The sequence below is a fragment of the Quercus lobata genome, chromosome 3, assembly GCF_001633185.2.
Source record: "Quercus lobata isolate SW786 chromosome 3, ValleyOak3.0 Primary Assembly, whole genome shotgun sequence".
NCBI lineage: Eukaryota > Viridiplantae > Streptophyta > Magnoliopsida > Fagales > Fagaceae > Quercus > Quercus lobata.
The window spans coordinates 28,486,765-28,503,788 of record NC_044906.1 but is presented as its reverse complement, the minus strand read 5'-3'; the positions used below and the strand labels follow the sequence as shown (position 1 = coordinate 28,503,788).

The following is a 17,024-nucleotide window of genomic DNA, read 5'->3' as shown; positions in this document are numbered from 1 at the left end:
TAAGAAGATTTGTGGATCTAAGAACCTGGCAGACATGTTGACTAAGGGTGTCATTATTGAGAAGTTGAAGTTGTGCGCAGCTTCAATTAGTCTTCTAGCTTGAGGACAGGAGGATAAGTTGCAGGGATGAGGGATTGTTTCTTGGAGGATAGCGGTTTGATGTTAGTGATTGAACTAGTCTCCAAGTGGGAGATTTGTTAGGTTTTGTGGAGTCTAGTTTTATTTGATCTAGTTTGACAAACTGACCTGAATAATATTGCGTGGTTTTTAATGGGAGATTTACTGAGGTTTAGTCTATGGAACAGAGGTTTGGGTTGACATACTTAAGCCGAAGCGCTCATGGACAAGCCTTTGGGGGTTCGGGGGCAATGCCCCCGGAGAAAAATTTTTAGGCCCATTTCATATATATAAACCGACTTTGCGGTGATTAGAGTTTTTTAAGATTGTAGGTTGTTGTTGCCGCATTCTTGAGGGTGAGAGAAAAAGTATTGTAGCCGCAATTTTTAGGCCCATTTCATATATATAAACCGACTTTGCCGTGATTAGGGTTTTTTAAGATTGTAGGTTGTTGTTGCCACATTCTTGAGGGTGAGAGAAAAAAGTATTGTAGCCGCAATTTTTGTACTCTATATTCTTCCCTGATAATAGTGAAATCCCTGCAACTCCGTGGACGTAGGCAAATTGCCAAACCACGTAAATACTGTCTTGTGCGTGTGATTGTTCTTCTTTGGCGTGTGTTTTCTCTTTTTTTTTTTTTTTTTTTGTTTCTCACAGGTTGGGATTTTGGTTAAATTCCCTACAATATATTGATCCACTTGATGCCTTAATTGGACATATCCTTTAGTTAATTCCAAGTTTAGCTGTGGTAATATGTTCTCCAAACTTGAACTTCCATAGTGTGTTAAACTCACAAAAATCATGCATAAGGCTGGCAAAGCAATTAAGTACTTATGGATTCAAATAAGACACCCAACCATCCTTTTTAAGCTTCTCTGCATTTCTCAAGACATCATTTCTTGTGTCTTCTTGATACTGGCTCATTCTGCAAAGGATATTATTCCAGAATCAGCTCATGCAAGACTTATCACCTAACGTTCTTTTTTTCTTGGTTTCATACCCAACACAATTTTGTATTACTTCCAGAGAGGGAAGAGAGAAAAAACCCACCTTGCCAATAGGTCAGCATCGCGAATCCCCATCATCCTTACTGCGCGCAAACCTGCATTGGTAGCATTGTTTATTGCAACTGTTGCAACTGGAACACCCCTTGGCATCTGCATAATCATCAAAAGAATATATAAAAATTAGGACTTTGTGGTGATCAAATTTTCCTTGTACACTATCTGTGTACCAAGGAAGCTGTTTCCTTTGCTGTATTTCTTATTTCTCCTTTTTCAATAAAGCTTCTTAATTACTGATCAAATACCCAAAAAAAAAAAAGTGCAATTAGAAATCAAATATGAACTTGAGATAACTAATGAAGCAGTATCTTTTCTGAGGCTTTAAAATTGGACAATATTTTAAGGCAATGAAACTCATTGTGCAAATCTCAACATGATTAAGCAAGCATCCACATACTTCCACCATTCAGATCTTTTTTTGTTTTTTGGTAGGTGCCATTCAGATATTATTTAGTGCCATAGATATTCAGCACCAATGACTTTTTTTTTTTTTTTTTTTGGCTCCATAGAAATTCAGCACCTATGATAATTCAGTGCCATAGATATTCAGCACCCATGATTTTTTTTTTTTTTTTTTGGTTTCAGGCACCTATTAATTATTGCCTCCATCAACTTGCCTTAATTTCAGTAGTATTTGTGCCAAGGAAATATATGTGGTAATAGTAAATAACATTAAAAGAATAATAGTAATTCTCTACGCAAGAAAACGCATCCTGAAGAATTAAAATAGAATTTTTCTCTTTTCTCAAAAAAAAAAAAATAGAATTTTTCTCATCAAATAAAGCAAACATATTAATTAATCAAGGATAATCAACTATAAAAACCAGAAAAAGGGCATCCGTAAGACTCCAGAATTTCAGACATCCAATTTAAATGTCCTAGTCTTTTAGAACTAATATTGTATTCACAGGAAACTGGATCTTTACAACACTTACCCATCCCATAAATGTAATAATTTAGAAGAAAATAATATACCTGCACAATGGGCAGGAGTGAATCAAGTCCATCCAATGCAGAAGCACGCACGGGGACACCAATAACAGGCACGGGAGTGAGTGACCTGCAAGTCACAACAAAGCTCAATTAATTTCAGTGAGACATTAAAAGCAACTGAGAAAAAATATATGGAGCATAGATCAGATAAACTTGCCTGGCAAGTGGGCTGCACCAGCAATGATAATCTGAATGCCTCTCCAGGGCAGATGAGGCATAAGAAAACATCATTTCAGGGGTCCGGTGAGCTGAAACTATTTTCACCAGCATATTATAATTTGTTAAGGTAGAATTGAAATATACAAGAAAATAGAATTTAATGATCAATAACTCCTGAATTCCAAAACAGACCCTGTAGTTCATTAGAAGTCAACCTCATAAGGCACACCAAACATATTCAAAATCCTTGCAGCATCCTTCATAACAGGAAGACCTGAATCAGAACCCATAATGATCCCAACACGTGGTGTTACTGCATTCAGAATGGGAGCAACATAAACACAATTTGAGTGTAACAAACTTTCTAAATCAAAACTTAAGGCATGTAAACTTCAAACAAAGGAAATCACTTGCAACTATCAACATAATAAGGGTATAGCTACATGAGAGTAAAAATCATAAATGAGAAGAGACTGACAGCCTCAATATCTTGGTAAAAGGAGAATTAAATCAATTTTTTAAATGGAAATGATAAATTGTAATCTCCAAACGGTTTAGAATCCATGCCTCTTAAAAATAAAATCTTATGGTAATTTCCCTCCCTATACTGTCACTTTTCCATCCTAAGCCAAAGTAAAGACTTTTTTTTTATGCAAAATATAATAACCCAAAGCTCATAGCCTGAAAATTTAAAGTAGCATTAGTGCTGATTATTCTGGAAACTACCCCACGTAGTGTGGGTGTAACGTGTAGGAATATTTTTATGTAAGAAAATGTAAAACATTGAATAAATAAATTCAATTGAGGCAATCACTGACTTAAGGAAAGTATGCTCCAAAAAGATGCACCAAAGTCAAATTTAATTGATAGCATAGATGCAAACATCTCACTGCACCTTCCAAAAACATTTGTGCCTCCTAGAGAAAACTTGCTTTTTGGTTAACCAGCATCAGGACATTCAGTAAATATATATGAGAAGACCCTAGTGCAATTACCTGCAGAGTGCAGACTGACAATCAGAACCTTCTTCCCTCAGAATTGATTTTCATCGTTCTTCCACATCACCCATGGAAGGCCCAACAATTGTGACATGGCCCATCTTTCTCTGCTTTCACATTTCTGCCAAGTCATTAGGGTAATGCGGGAAATTGTCAAGTATGAGGTAAAGGTCAAGTAGTGTGTGCGTGTGCGTGTGCGCATGTGTGTGTGTGTGTGTGTGAGAGAGAGAGAGAGAGAGAGAGGAAAATGAAATTCACATACCTGGCTTGTCATACCAATGAACAGTAGCCCCAGGAATACTCAATGCCCTAAAATAAACCAGGCTCACCCCTGAAATTTAATAAATAAATAGATACAAGAGAGAGACAGTTGACATGTGGGGGGAGGGGGTAGTGAAAGATAGTTATGCTGAATAAATACATTTCAAACATATTGTATATATCGATGTTCCAATTTACATTTTTTACTAACATTAACAAGTTTTCCAAGATAAAATAATTTCAGAACTGAAAACCAGTTAATGAGGACCAGGACAGATGGAACGTTTGATTTGTATTAATTGTAATTTCTTAAAATTTTGTTATTCACAAATCACAATGGTATACAAAGTCATCAAGCTCAAGCACAGACTTATACCTAATTCTAGTTGCAACTTCAACAAACTTCAAGCAGATTATTTTCAGTGAAAGTATGTTACAGAAATATGTTCTGAAAGAAACAAATGACTTTCAGCTTCATGCCATCATCTCTCTCACTCTCTCAAACAAAACAAGCCACATGGCTTAAACAGAAAAATACAGGTAACAAATTCATTTTAAAAAAGAAATTCTTCACCTCATCTTCACCCAGTATATTGTACATGACAGGAGCAGGAGTTTTCATTGATGGCTCACCAAGTGGAAGACCAACAACAGCCCACAAATGTTGTTCAAATTGTGAGGTGTAGCAAGACTTAATTGTGTGATGACCACTATTATGGGGCCTATGAGCCGTTTCATTTAGAAGAATCTGTTAAGAGTTTGGAACATGAATTCATTAGTCAAAAGCAGATAATGCTGAAACAAAATTAGGAAAAAATATAGAGGATAACAAAAAAGGAAGCAATTGTAGCATCAAGAGCTATTAAAATATATGTGTGTGTGTGTATATATATATATATATATATGCATTTAACAGCCTCAAAGAAAGAAGCAAAAACACAACCTGACCTCCTCAGTCAAAAATAATTCAACTGCAAACACACCAGCACCTTCTAATGAGCTAACAGCTTTGTAGGCAACATCAGTAGCATGTTTCCCAATATCCCATGACACATTAGCTGGTGCCTTGACTGTGTGACAAATGTTTTCCCTACAAGAGATCAAAGATCCTTAATGAGAAGTAAAGGGATGTAAAGTTAACATCTAAATACTAAAGGTGAATGCTTCTCACGTAATTCTGCATCATTTAAGATTAGACCATGAAGAGAAAATAGACAATGTAAACACGGATATGACCCAGTTGTGGTAGGTTGACAGCTTGCCTAAATTTAGTCACTCTATTATTACGAATGAACTTATTCATTTAAGTATAACAAGAGAGAGGAAAGAAATTCTAGCAGATGGCTAACTAATCTTAGGTTGAAAAGGGATTACTTAAAAGCATAGTCTAACTACAAAGAAACAGTCAAAATTAGCTCTAAAATGCCAGTTCCATTGTGTCCTTGTGTTACGAATGACAACAGGGGAATAAAGTAACCCCTGACATTTCTACACTTCCTATAACAGAAAAGTACTTGAACGAAAACCTAAGATTAAGGGAAGGTGGGCATCTAAAGTAGCACCAAAATCCACAAGGACCCACTTTTGTGATTTTATAAAACAGAATGCATTTCCTCAAAAGGAAAAAAAGCTTTGTGCATAAGGAAATGATTTCATTCAACTTCTTATTTTCTCATATTTTGCAAGACCGCGGTCAATAACCAAATGGCAAAGTCAAAGGAAAGCATACCTGAATTATTCAAATAGTTGAGGCTCTGGGTTGGGATTCCACTCCTTGTTGCTCAAGCATCTCCATGGTTGCAACATCAACATGCTCAATTTCTACAGTCAATACATCCCATCTATCTACCAAGAACATAGACATATTATTACCAAATTATAACAAAAGCATATACTTGCAAAAACTATTGACTATAAAAAAACAAAAAAAAATATCATCAATCTCATAAAAATAGAACCTTTTCGCAAATTCACGAACTGTAGCACTATCATCAAAGCTTCAGAGCATATGATGATATGAAAGTGCACTTGCAGGGCAGTTCTCCAGCGGATCCAAAACCATTACTTTAATAGCCATTTGTGAAGCTGCTTGACATAGCATATGACCCAGTTGCCTCCTCCCAAAACACCAACAATCACCTCAGATAGTCCGTGTACAGGTACATCATCTTTGCCACAAGAACAAGTATTATGGCGGAAGGTTCCGTGTAAGATGAATTTTTAACTCCAAATTAAAATCCAATTAGTAATATTAACAAGTTCTTTCATATAAGTCCAAGCAGCAGCCAAGCAATCATGTAAGAAAGAAATGATACTTTATTTTGGATGGACAAATTTTTTATTAACAAAGGAACACAGTACAACAAGCAGTACACATCTAACCAATCCAACACAAATCAACCCGCAATAAACTATCTGAAACAACAACCAAAATCACTGTCACATCCTACTGATAAGAAGGCTTAATAATTACAGTGAGGAAACACCCCTATACAACATATAGCCTTGCGAAGGATTGAGTTGCAGTAGCACCATTTGGCTTCCACCCTAGCTTGAACTTCCTACATATCCTACACTATGGTCTCCTCTGTTCTAACAGAGTACCACAATGAATTAAAGAATTCCTTTCGGTGCCAAATATGATGAACAAGGCCTCAAAAGCTAATTTACAAATATGATAAACTATTGAAAATATTGTACTCTCTCTCTCTCTTTCTAAATATAAGGAAAAAATAGAGTATTTGCAAACCAAAAGGATTATAGCAAAGCAAGCTTGACGCAGCTTCTATAAATTCCTGGAGTGGTCCACGTCCACATTTAAAGTGTTCAAAGGAAAATTTGGTAAGAATATCTACAAAAATATGTGACAGATTAGCTAGTAACTCACTCATAAATTCTGTCTATCGTTTTATGGGTAAGCACATAAAATTGTCAAAACTCTACAGTCTAGAAAACCAAGTGTTGAATTTATAGACTTTCATGTCCTTCAACTTCCAATTCTCTTGAAGAATAGGATTTCCCTGGATTTTCTCTGTGCAAACCCCCTGACCACCATTGAAAATTTTTCTGAGTTCTCAGCAAAAAGAAAAAAAAAAGGCTTCTCCTTTAATCAAATGTATCTATTCATCCTCACCTCAGTTTCAATGATGTTTTTTGAGGATTTCGCAAGGTATGGCGAACTCATTACTTTAACAGCCACTACCCATTAGCAATCATTTATCAAATATTTATGCATATTTTCATTAAGATATCTCTATGCACTGTGAAAGTATGCATGCCTGTTTTCCGTTTCCACTGCTTAATATAATATCAGTCCTGTTATTATTGCTATGATTTAATATCTGAATGTTATGCCTCCTTTTTTTTGGATCTATAAATCCATTGAAATGGAGGGATGGTAATGGTATCACTACAAAAGTTAGTTTCTGAACCTAATGTCATTGATCATAGTAAGGCTGCCCTTGACAGGTTTATTTTTTATGAACAATCTAGGTCGATAATGACAATAGGCACTTCTCTGAAAATTAATTACATCTATTGTTGACAAATTTTAACGTTTTCATTCTTGATTTCATCAAATTTTATAACCTATAAATTCCCTGCGTTTATATTATTATTAAGACTCAAGAACATGTGGCCTGGTTCTGCTGCTGTCCTTTGACCAAATTAGAATGACTTCTGTCATGGATCCAAGCTAAGTGTTTTGAACCTTATCTCTTTGTGAATTTTACAAATAAGCACAGGCTTTGGTTCTAAGTTCTAACTGTATTCGTCCAAATTTGAAGTGTGAAGCGAGAAGACATACGAAATCACATTGAATGAACCACTTTGGATGGTTCTAATTCTAATGTTTTTGCCAATGTCCACTAGTAAATGAAATTGTGTATTTACTATTTGTTGGATCATTTAAGCTGGTTTTTTCCTTATCAAAAAAAAAAAAAAAAAAAAAAAAAAAAAAAAAAAGAAAAAAGAAAAAAGTAAGCTGGTTTCAGCGATAACTAAGAAAATAGGCAAGTTTTTTCTATGACCTTGAGTTCTTATTTGTGCCAGCCATTTTATGGGGCCTGTAGTGCTCATGAGTTGCACCAAGAATAGACCAACACAAGGCCTAACAATTTTGTTTCCTGTGGTCTTGAATCATCTTGTCACTATCCTAGTGCATAGCTGATAGTCCAAATTCTCATAAACCAAATTTTTTTAATTACTAACAAAAAAAGGGAGTTGTCTTTAAGTTACTGACTAGAATTATTTCATTTTATTTTGCAAGCTACTATGAAATAATACTAGTGCAAGGCTATAATAATGTGTACAATTTATACAAAAAAGTCATGTCACAACACTCAAAACACAACAATCGCTCTATCACAATCTTAGATCAAGCAAGTGGTCCTTTTGGGATTGTCCAAGAGGTTAATTCTAATCATTTTATTACAATTTGTAAATACTCTTTCCCGCACCACTTATGCATAAGACACAAGCTGAATCCCCTTTTATGACCCATTGCAGTATCCTATCTCGAATTGCCAGCCTATTCTAATGGTTAGCCACACAAGACGAAAGCATGTCTAGGAATAATTAGCAATCAAAAACCTTAGTAACTTCCACCAACCGACCTCACAAACCTTAAATCCAATAGCATCCCAGCAAGCCAAAATTCTTAATTTTTCATTGGTCATGAATTATAGTTTTAAAAATCAGATACTATAAAAATCAAAACATGTTTCATAAGACCCATATCTTAAAAATAATAAAAAAATACACTCATTATAAGAAAATCGTGCAGTGTGTCTCTTTGTGTGTACATAAACGCATTATATATATTACAATGTCAACGTTTGCCTAGCTTTTTCTAACTAAATTTACTTTAGCTTCTAAGTAGCCAAATAAAAATAATATATTACAAAGCAGAAAAAAATATATTACCCATCTCTATTTTTCCGCCACATCCGAACCCAGAAATCGATTTTTCGAAAAAAAAAAAAAGATTTTCCTAAGAATTGCAAGCTACTATTAACTATTTAACTTATCTGGGTGAGGTCTCGTGAGTGTCACATGAGGCCCAAGAAGCAAAGACTTGAGTCGAGTGCTTCAAAGAAGAAGAAGAAGAAGAAGGAGTTGAAGAGAGAAGAGGGTTTTGTTTGGTAGAGTGGTTCATGGAGAAGAAGATGCTGAGTGTGGCCGGTGGTGGTTATTTATTTATTTTTTATATATATATATATAAAATTATTTATTTATTTGTTTATTATATATATAATTTTTTTAATAAGAGTTGCAAACCTTCATACATATACGATATCAAACATGCGGTATTTCAATACCATCACAACAGGAAAGAAAGTTCAAAAGAAAAATTAAAGACAGTGCAATGACAAAATATATAAGACCGTAATACATTACAGACATAGTAGATTTTCATAGATATGTATCTGCTGAAATAAAGAACTTCATCGACGGAAATCTTTGAAGAAAATCTTGGTTAATCAAATCCAACAACTGCATTGTGCTTCATTTTCCACCTTTCCTCTTTCACTTTTACTGCTTTCTTCCAAAATTCTTGAGAAACCTCTCCAACTTTCTTATGGTCAGGTTATTCCCAATAACAAACCCAATTATTAACCCACTCCCATATCCCATCATTATAACTACCCAATCAGATTTACTTGGGAAATTTGACCCTTCACCTTGTTTGGAATTCGGTGGTGGTTGTGTCAATGTCTCAGAAATTTTGCATTTCTTAGTCAAAGGCACACCACACAAACCTATGTTTCCCAAATATGAATCATTTTCAAAGGTAGAGAATTGTTTACCTTGTGGAATAGGCCCCATAAGATGGTTATTTGAGACATTAAAGAATGCAAGGAATGTGAGTTGCAATAATTGTGGAGGAATCTCTCCTAATAGCCTATTTTGAGAAAGGTCCAAAGATTCAAGCTCCGTTAAATTCTCCAAGGAAGATGGGATAGGACCAGTGAGAATGTTGTTAGATATGTTGAGCAAATGAAGTCCCTTTAGATTTCCAATGACTTCTGAAATTTCTCCATCAAATTTATTACTTGAGAGATCAATAGCTACAAGATGATCTTGGATCTTTTGGTATAGTGTTTTGATGCCTTTGTTTGTCATTTCCAAGGTGTAACTAAAATCATTTTCATAACTGTAATGAGGTGATTGGTTGCTTGTGACTGCAACCATATAAGCATTATCCTTGTCAAATGTCAAGTTGGCAACTTTCATGGAGGTCCAACTTTCGAAGTGCTCATATGGTAACTCACCTGTAAAGTTATTGAAAGAGACATCAATGATTTGCAACTTGGGGAAATCAAGACTGCTTTCAGGTTTCCCAATTGCACTATGGAACCCATTAGATTGCAAACTTAGAACCCTCAACCTCGGAAGCTTACCCAACCAAGAGGGAAAAATGTCAGAAAATCGATTGTTACCAAGAAGAAGAACCTCCAGCATTGTGCAGTTGGACAATGATCTTGGTACTTGCCCTTCTAATTGATTATAACTTACATCAATTGCTCTCAATCTACTTTCTTCCATGTATATTCCAGGAAGTATTCCACGGAAATTGTTGTTTTGTAAATTCAATACTACCAAGTCGCTCAATTTGCCCAAGCATTTGGGAAGCCTGCCCCCCAAGTTGTTGTGTGAGAGATCCAGCTTTACAATTGAGCTAAAATTGCAAAACAATGGTGAGATTTCTCCAGTCAATTTATTGTTTGAGACATCGTATTGGGCGATGGAAGGTGGAGGAATTGGAAGTGATCCTTGCAGCTTGTTGGAAGAGAGATCCAAATTAAGTAAACTGTCCCATGGAAGAATAGGCGGAGTGTGGTTGAAAGACTCAAAAGTTGTAAGGAAGTTGGAGGATAGATCCAACGATAAGAGAGTTTGTTTCCCAATGTTGAATATCCAGTTTGGTATTTGACCCTGAATTTTGTTGTGGGAGAGATATAAAATCCTCAATTCATGCTGAGAACGCAAAAAAGTTGGGAATTCAGTCAAGTTACATGCATTTAATCCTAATAGCACAAGCTTCGAAGTACTGGCGTTGAATGTTGAATTAATGGGGAATGATAGATGGATTCCTGAAAGCTGGAGTGCATAGAGATTTTTGAGCTTTAGAAACAAGTCCATGTCCACTCTGCCACTAAGGTTATTTTCAGCAAGACTCAGATATTCAAGATTTGCAAGCCTACAAATTGATTGTGGAATTGAGCCATGGAATTTATTGAACCCAAGGTCCAATATGGTTAGTTGGGTAAGGTTTCTAAGCCATGGTGGAATTTGACCAGTCAGTTGATTTCTGAAAAAGGATAATACGGTAAGCTTGGTCAAGTTCTTAAGTGAAGATGGAATGCCACCATATAAATTTATTTCTCCTAAGAGCAAACTAGTGAGCTTTGTTTGCTTACCAAGCCAAGGCAATGTCTGTGCACTGAAACTATTAGTGGAAAGATCTAGTTGACTGAGTTGTGTGAGGTTGGCCAATGAGAAAGGGATTTGCCCCGAAAATTTATTATATGAGAGAGACAAAATGATGAGATTGGTAAGGTTACCAAGTGAAGTCGGTACCAAACCAGAGAAATAGCAGGTATTGATATCCAATTCAATTAAGGACTTTAGGTTTCCAATTGAATCTGGTAACTTACCAGAGAATCCCGTGTATGCAAGTCTCAGTATTCGAAGGGGATTGCTACTGTGGAATTCTGGTAGATATCCGGTGAGATTTTCATTGTCTCGCACACTGAGGAATTGAAGATTTCGTAACCTGAAAATTTCCATGGGAAATTCACCGTACAGTTCACAACCTCTTAGGCCAAGAGATTTTAAAGAAGACAAGTTGGCCAAGATGTGAGGTACCGGGGAAGATATGTTCACCCTACTGAGATGAAGAAGTTTGAGGCTGGTAAAGTTCTCAGCAACACTTTTTAGGCCGGGTTTTTGGAGTTTCAATGGATTGAATGAGAGATCAAGGGAAACCAAGTTGGAGAGCTCAAAGATTTCTGGTGGAATTTGACCACTGAAGGCAGACATAGAGAGGTTGAGATATGTTAAGTTTGAGAGGTACCTGATGCTTGGGGGAATTTGAGAATAATTGAAGTTATTATCAGCGAGATTGAGCTTTTGAAGGTACACAAGGTTGAAAAGGCTGCTGCTAGAGTTGAAGGAGCCATACAGTTGACTGCTACTGAGGTCAAGGCCAATCACGTGACCTGTACCTCTATCACATAGGACACCATCCCACGAACAGCAATCATTCCTTTCTCCAGAGTTCCACGATGAAATCTTTGGATAAGCAAAAGGATCAGAAGGAGCACTCACATTAATTTTAAAGCTTTGCTTGAATTGCAACAAGGCAGAACTCTCAAAATCTTTACACGCTGGCTGAGTTGATAAAGAGGAACAACTATTTAGATAATGAAAAATCGACAAGAAGAAGAGCAAGCGCATAGATATCAAGAGACACATGTATGACCCCATATTGGTATCTTCAAAAACTTCTTAAGCACTCTAATAATTTTGAAACTAGGAGTGAATTTCTTTTATAGACAAGATTCAGGGCTAGTGCAATTACATCATTATACATGGATATTTTTTTTACATGTAAGCATTCATTAGTGCAATGGACCACCTAGTTGCCGTGTTGACGATGGTGGCCTCCCATAAAGAAAAAGTCAATATTTCTGTAAGTCCTTTGAAAATTGGGAAGATGTAACATATTATTCAACTTGATGTAACATATTACTAAACTCGAAGACGCAACAAGGTTTCAAAAGGTTGCTTTTATTTGAGGCGATAGTTGGAAATATGCGACCCAATTTTATCTCAAACTTGTGTTGTTCATACCTCCAAATGAAAATCAACTTCACTCTAAAATTTTATATATATATATATATATATATATCAAAGTTTTTTGCAATATTCTCGATCATCCCTAAGCCACCACACCAAACTCATGACCTACAATTTATTGTGGTAGTTTTCTAGACAGCCAAAAAAAAAAAAAAAATACACGTATAATTTGGATGTCAAGGTTTCCCTTGTACTAAACACTACTCTTCTTATTGCTCTCACCTAAATTTCAGAAAAAAAATATTAATATGAGAAGGGTTTTAGACAAATAATCCAAGTCCAACACTAAAAAACCATAGTTTTTTTTTTTTTTTTTTTTTTTTTTAAGAAGGAAACAAACCATAGATTTAGATGTTCGTAATATCATATAAGTAATTGATGTAGGACATAATTTACAATTTAATTTTTATAATTATTTAATTTTGGTATTTTTATGTAAAAAACTTTATTTTAGGTTTAAGGCATTTATTTCCTTGTTTTTAGGTGCTTTTAATGTTTTTTAGGTCTAATTTAGTTCCTGTTATGGTTAGGTATTAATTATGAGTTATTTTAAAATATATTTTCTTGTTTTTCAAGTTTTATGGAATTCTTAAATAGGCCTCCAAGTATATAAACGTTTTACAGTATTATTGATATTAATAAAAATTCAGATTTTTGTCTATTTTTCTCTAGTAGATTCCAGAACCCTTTCTCCTTGTGGATTCAAGAAACCCTCGCGGATTTGAGGTTATTTTTAGAAGCAAATGTGTTTTTTTTTTCTTGTATTCTAGAAGTAGATATGTTTTGCTTCTTGACACTTCCGCATCCTACGTCAGTTGGTATCAGAGCCTTGGCTTATCCTAATTTGGTGGCTAACATATGAGACGGTAGCAATTCCGATGACTAAAAACTTAGCAAGTATTATGTGATGTACAGCCAACACTCACATATATCTTTGCTAAGATGGCGCTGCTGAAGTATGGAAACAACAAGAATAACTACAACGGAGACATAACTTACGGACAATCTATTGCTAAGCAAATTTCATATAGGCCTTATAAGGAATTTTAAGTTTTAATGGTTATTTTTATAAAGTAGATTTTCTTGATTGGTTACTTGATCTAGAAGATTCATTGGACTATGAGAATATTTGTGATGAGAAAAAAAGTTAAACTTGCTTTGTATAAACTTAGAAAGTATGCTTTACGTTGGTGGGAACAAATACAAACTGATAGAATCCAATAAGGTAAAGAAAAAATTTGTTCATGGCCAAGGATGAAAAAGATGCTTGCTATCAAATATTATCCTTTGAATTGTGATGAACTTTTGTTGTATACAAAACAAGAATATTTTTGGCCAAGAAGTTCACACTTGAATTATTTTGAAGAACCATATATTCCACCATCAAGAGAAGAATTGTATGTTGAAAAACATTTTTCTTGGAGAAAATATAAAGATTTTTGAGGAGATTAATGAAGACATTGTTGTAGAAGAAGAATCTGAAATTAAAAATTGTGGAGGAGATTAATGAAGACCCTATTATAGAGAAAGATCTTGAAGTTGAGATGGCAGAGACAATTGAAGAGGACATTAAAGACAAAAGTTTCAAGGATCTCAACGAAATCAAATCATATGATTGTTAATCTCAAGATCCTTTTATTTTGGTGGTAAGCGATACACCGAAATTTTTTGATTTTATTAGGGTTAATATATTTGTTTCAATTGTCAATTTTTATTTGGTAAATCTCTATAATTACATGAAGACCAAGGAAAAGAAACTCATGTTGATTTGTTTATTCCATGGATGAGTTGCAAGTATGGAAAGAAGATCAAGGAGCACAAACATTCAAAGTATTTGTTTATTTGGAGCGGAGATTTCAAAGATGAACTCGAGGATGAGTTTGTTTTAAGTGGAGGTGTCTGATGTAAGACAAAATCTACAATTTAATTTTCTTAATTATTTAATTTTGATATTTTTATGTAAAAAAAAAAAAAATTATTTTAGGTTTAGGGCATTTATTTCCTTGTTTTTAGGTGCTCTTAATGCTTTTTAGGTCTAATTTGGTTCCTATTATGGTTAAGTATTAATTATTAGTTATTTTAGAATATTTTCTTGTTTGTCAAGTTTTATGGAGCCCTTAAATAAACCTTCAAGTCCGTAAACGTTTTTCAGTATTATTGATATTAATAAAAATTTGGACTTTTTACTATTGTTTCTTTGGAGGATTCCAAAACCCTTTCTCACATATAGAACAAGTCAATTTTTTTTTAAGTACCTCGAAAATTGGGAACATGTAATATATTACCTAACTCGATTTCACAATCTTGTAAGTCCACAATGTCGCTTTTATTTGACGTGATATTGGAAATATGCAACCCAATCTTATCTCAAACTTGTGATGTTCATATCTCCAAATGAAAACCAACTTCATTCAAAGCCAATTTTTCTCTGTCCAAAGCAAAAAATTCTCTTCTTGTAAAGCTAAGCCTTGAAAACTGGCGGAAGACTTGGCAAATACCACATAACTTGGGTCCCATGCAAAACCATTTTAAACGGAGGTCTAGTCAGAAATGAATATAGTCTTAGAAGTTGGATCAACTTGCACCAGTGATAATTATACAACATTATCAGACAGAGAAAGGTCAAATATATCTTCGAGTTTCAATGGATTGATAACAACATGAACGAAAAGGAAATGCCCAGTTTTATACAACCTGAACCTCTTCATTCCGGTAAAACAAGGCACAGAAGAAAATTTAAAATTTCAGTCATCAAAGATTCAAAAGGTCTAGTCCATATCCTTGTCAGTCATCAAAGAGTGGCATTTCTCTGTTCTTATTGCACATCCAAGACCACGTAGACAAGGTTCATGTTTCCTACACTAAGAAATGAGACAAATTATTGTTAAAACCACATTAATATGTTAAGTTAGTATAACCAAAGCATTCATAATCTTTGTTACAGAAATCAAAGATCTATTACTATTAAGACATATATGAGTCACTTGTTAGGAACATATGTCACTATTTTATGTAATTGACTTATCTTTTGACAAAACGCACTTTACTTGTAATTTGGTAGATCTAGGATATGTTTAATACTTCAAGAAACTGTGTTTTAAGATTAAGTGTTGAAGACATGCAAGTCTGTTCAAGATTCAAGCTGAAGAAGTGTTGTACATTAAAACTCAACAGCTAGCTATCCATTGAGCTTAAGAAGCTATTCTAGCCTCGTGGCTCAACAGCTGCTCGACAGCATCTCGACAGACATGTATTTGTCGAGCTTTATGAAAAACAGAATTTCAGTTTTGTTTTGACTCTAATCTGTGATTATGTGTTTGGGCTTCCTTTTCTCACAACCCTAAATATATAAAAGGATTATTTTAAGGGCCGTCAAAGTGTACACAAGTTGCATAAGTGTTGAGCAAAGTTTATTCAAGCAATTTGTAACCGGAGACAAAGTTTGCCCTTGTTCATCATTCTTGTGAAGAAGTTGCTGTGTTTGTGCACCGTAGGGTTTTGTGACCAAGCATCTTCTTGATCTTCATCATTGGGATGAACTGAAGAACTTTGCAGCCAACAACCTTCTCTGTTCTTATTGCACATCCAAGACCACGTAGACAAGGTTCATGTTTCCTACACTAAGAAATGAGACAAATTATTGTTAAAACCACATTAATATTTTAAGTTAGTATAACCAAAGCATTCATAATCTGTGTTACAGAAATCAAAGATCTATTACTGTTAGGACATATATGAGTCACTTGTTAGGAACATATGTCACTATTTTATGTAATTGGCTTATCTTTTGACAAAACGCATTTTACTTGTAATTTGGTAGATCTAGGATGTGTTTAATACTTCAAGAAACTGTGTTTTAAGATTAAGTGTTGAAGACATGCAAGTCTGTTCAAGATTCAAGCTGAAGAAGTGTTGTACATTAAAACTCAACAGCTAGCTATCCATTGAGCTTAAGAAGCTATTCTAGCCTCGTGGCTCAACAGCTGCTCGACAGCATCTCGACAGACATGTATTTGTCGAGCTTTATGAAAAACAGAATTTCAATTTTGTTTTGACTCTAATCTGTGATTATGTGTTTGGGCTTCCTTTTCTCACAACCCTAAACATATAAAAGGATTATTTTAAGGGCCGTCAAAGTGTACACAAGTTGCATAAGTGTTGAGCAAAGTTTGTTCAAACAATTTGTAACCGGAGACAAAGTTTGCCCTTGTTCATCATTCTTGTGAAGAAGTTGCTGTGTTTGTGCACCGTAGGGTTTTGTGACCAAGCATCTTCTTGATCTTCATCATTGGGATGAACTGAAGAACTTTGCAGCCAACAACCTTCTCTAGTTGGTGATAGAAGTCGCGTACTGGGATCCACGTAATTGGTTAGTCACGTACTTTGGAGCCATGCATCAAAAGGGGAAATTGTCACTATAGAACAAGTCCAATTGGGTATTGGGATAAGAGTTCAACTATAGGTTGGTATAAGGTACTGGGATTCCTTTACTTGTAACCACTTGTTGTGATAATAGTGGAATTTCGGGAGTGGTGACCTAAAAATTACCCGGTGGGGTTTTTACAGTGTA

General features: G+C 34.9%; 2 protein-coding genes and 1 long non-coding RNA gene across 4 annotated transcripts in view; all 3 read right to left on the bottom strand.

Moving 5' to 3' along the window:
* Positions 1 to 4,337, bottom strand: part of LOC115980117 (phosphoribosylaminoimidazole carboxylase, chloroplastic) — a 45,435-nt gene extending 41,098 nt beyond the window's left edge. Inside the window, exons 1-8 of one of the 2 annotated variants that reach the window (XM_031102395.1) lie at positions 4,167 to 4,337; positions 3,594 to 3,662; positions 3,341 to 3,452; positions 2,549 to 2,651; positions 2,332 to 2,438; positions 2,157 to 2,241; positions 1,168 to 1,274; positions 807 to 1,042 (exon numbers count right to left, since the gene is read on the bottom strand). In XM_031102395.1, the coding sequence (XP_030958255.1) occupies positions 949 to 1,042; positions 1,168 to 1,274; positions 2,157 to 2,241; positions 2,332 to 2,438; positions 2,549 to 2,623 (468 nt within the window). In that variant the 5' untranslated portion in view covers positions 2,624 to 2,651; positions 3,341 to 3,452; positions 3,594 to 3,662; positions 4,167 to 4,337 and the 3' untranslated portion in view covers positions 807 to 948. Of the gene's footprint in view, positions 1 to 806; positions 1,043 to 1,167; positions 1,275 to 2,156; positions 2,242 to 2,331; positions 2,439 to 2,548; positions 2,652 to 3,340; positions 3,453 to 3,593; positions 3,663 to 4,166 lie in introns of those variants that run through there. The other variant, XM_031102393.1, reaches the window with a different exon arrangement.
* Positions 4,338 to 4,538: 201 nt separating this feature from the next.
* LOC115980118 lies at positions 4,539 to 5,614 on the bottom strand. Its single transcript, XR_004089337.1, has 3 exons — positions 5,551 to 5,614; positions 5,322 to 5,433; positions 4,539 to 4,682 (listed from the first exon to the last, which is right to left on the bottom strand). It is a non-coding gene; the product is annotated as an uncharacterized LOC115980118 (long non-coding RNA).
* Positions 5,615 to 9,124: 3,510 nt separating this feature from the next.
* Positions 9,125 to 12,082, bottom strand: LOC115980684 (receptor-like protein 7). The gene has a single exon (XM_031102912.1). The coding sequence runs from the start codon at positions 12,080 to 12,082 to the stop codon at positions 9,125 to 9,127; it is 2,958 nt and encodes a 985-aa protein (XP_030958772.1).
* Positions 12,083 to 17,024: the final 4,942 nt, after the last annotated feature.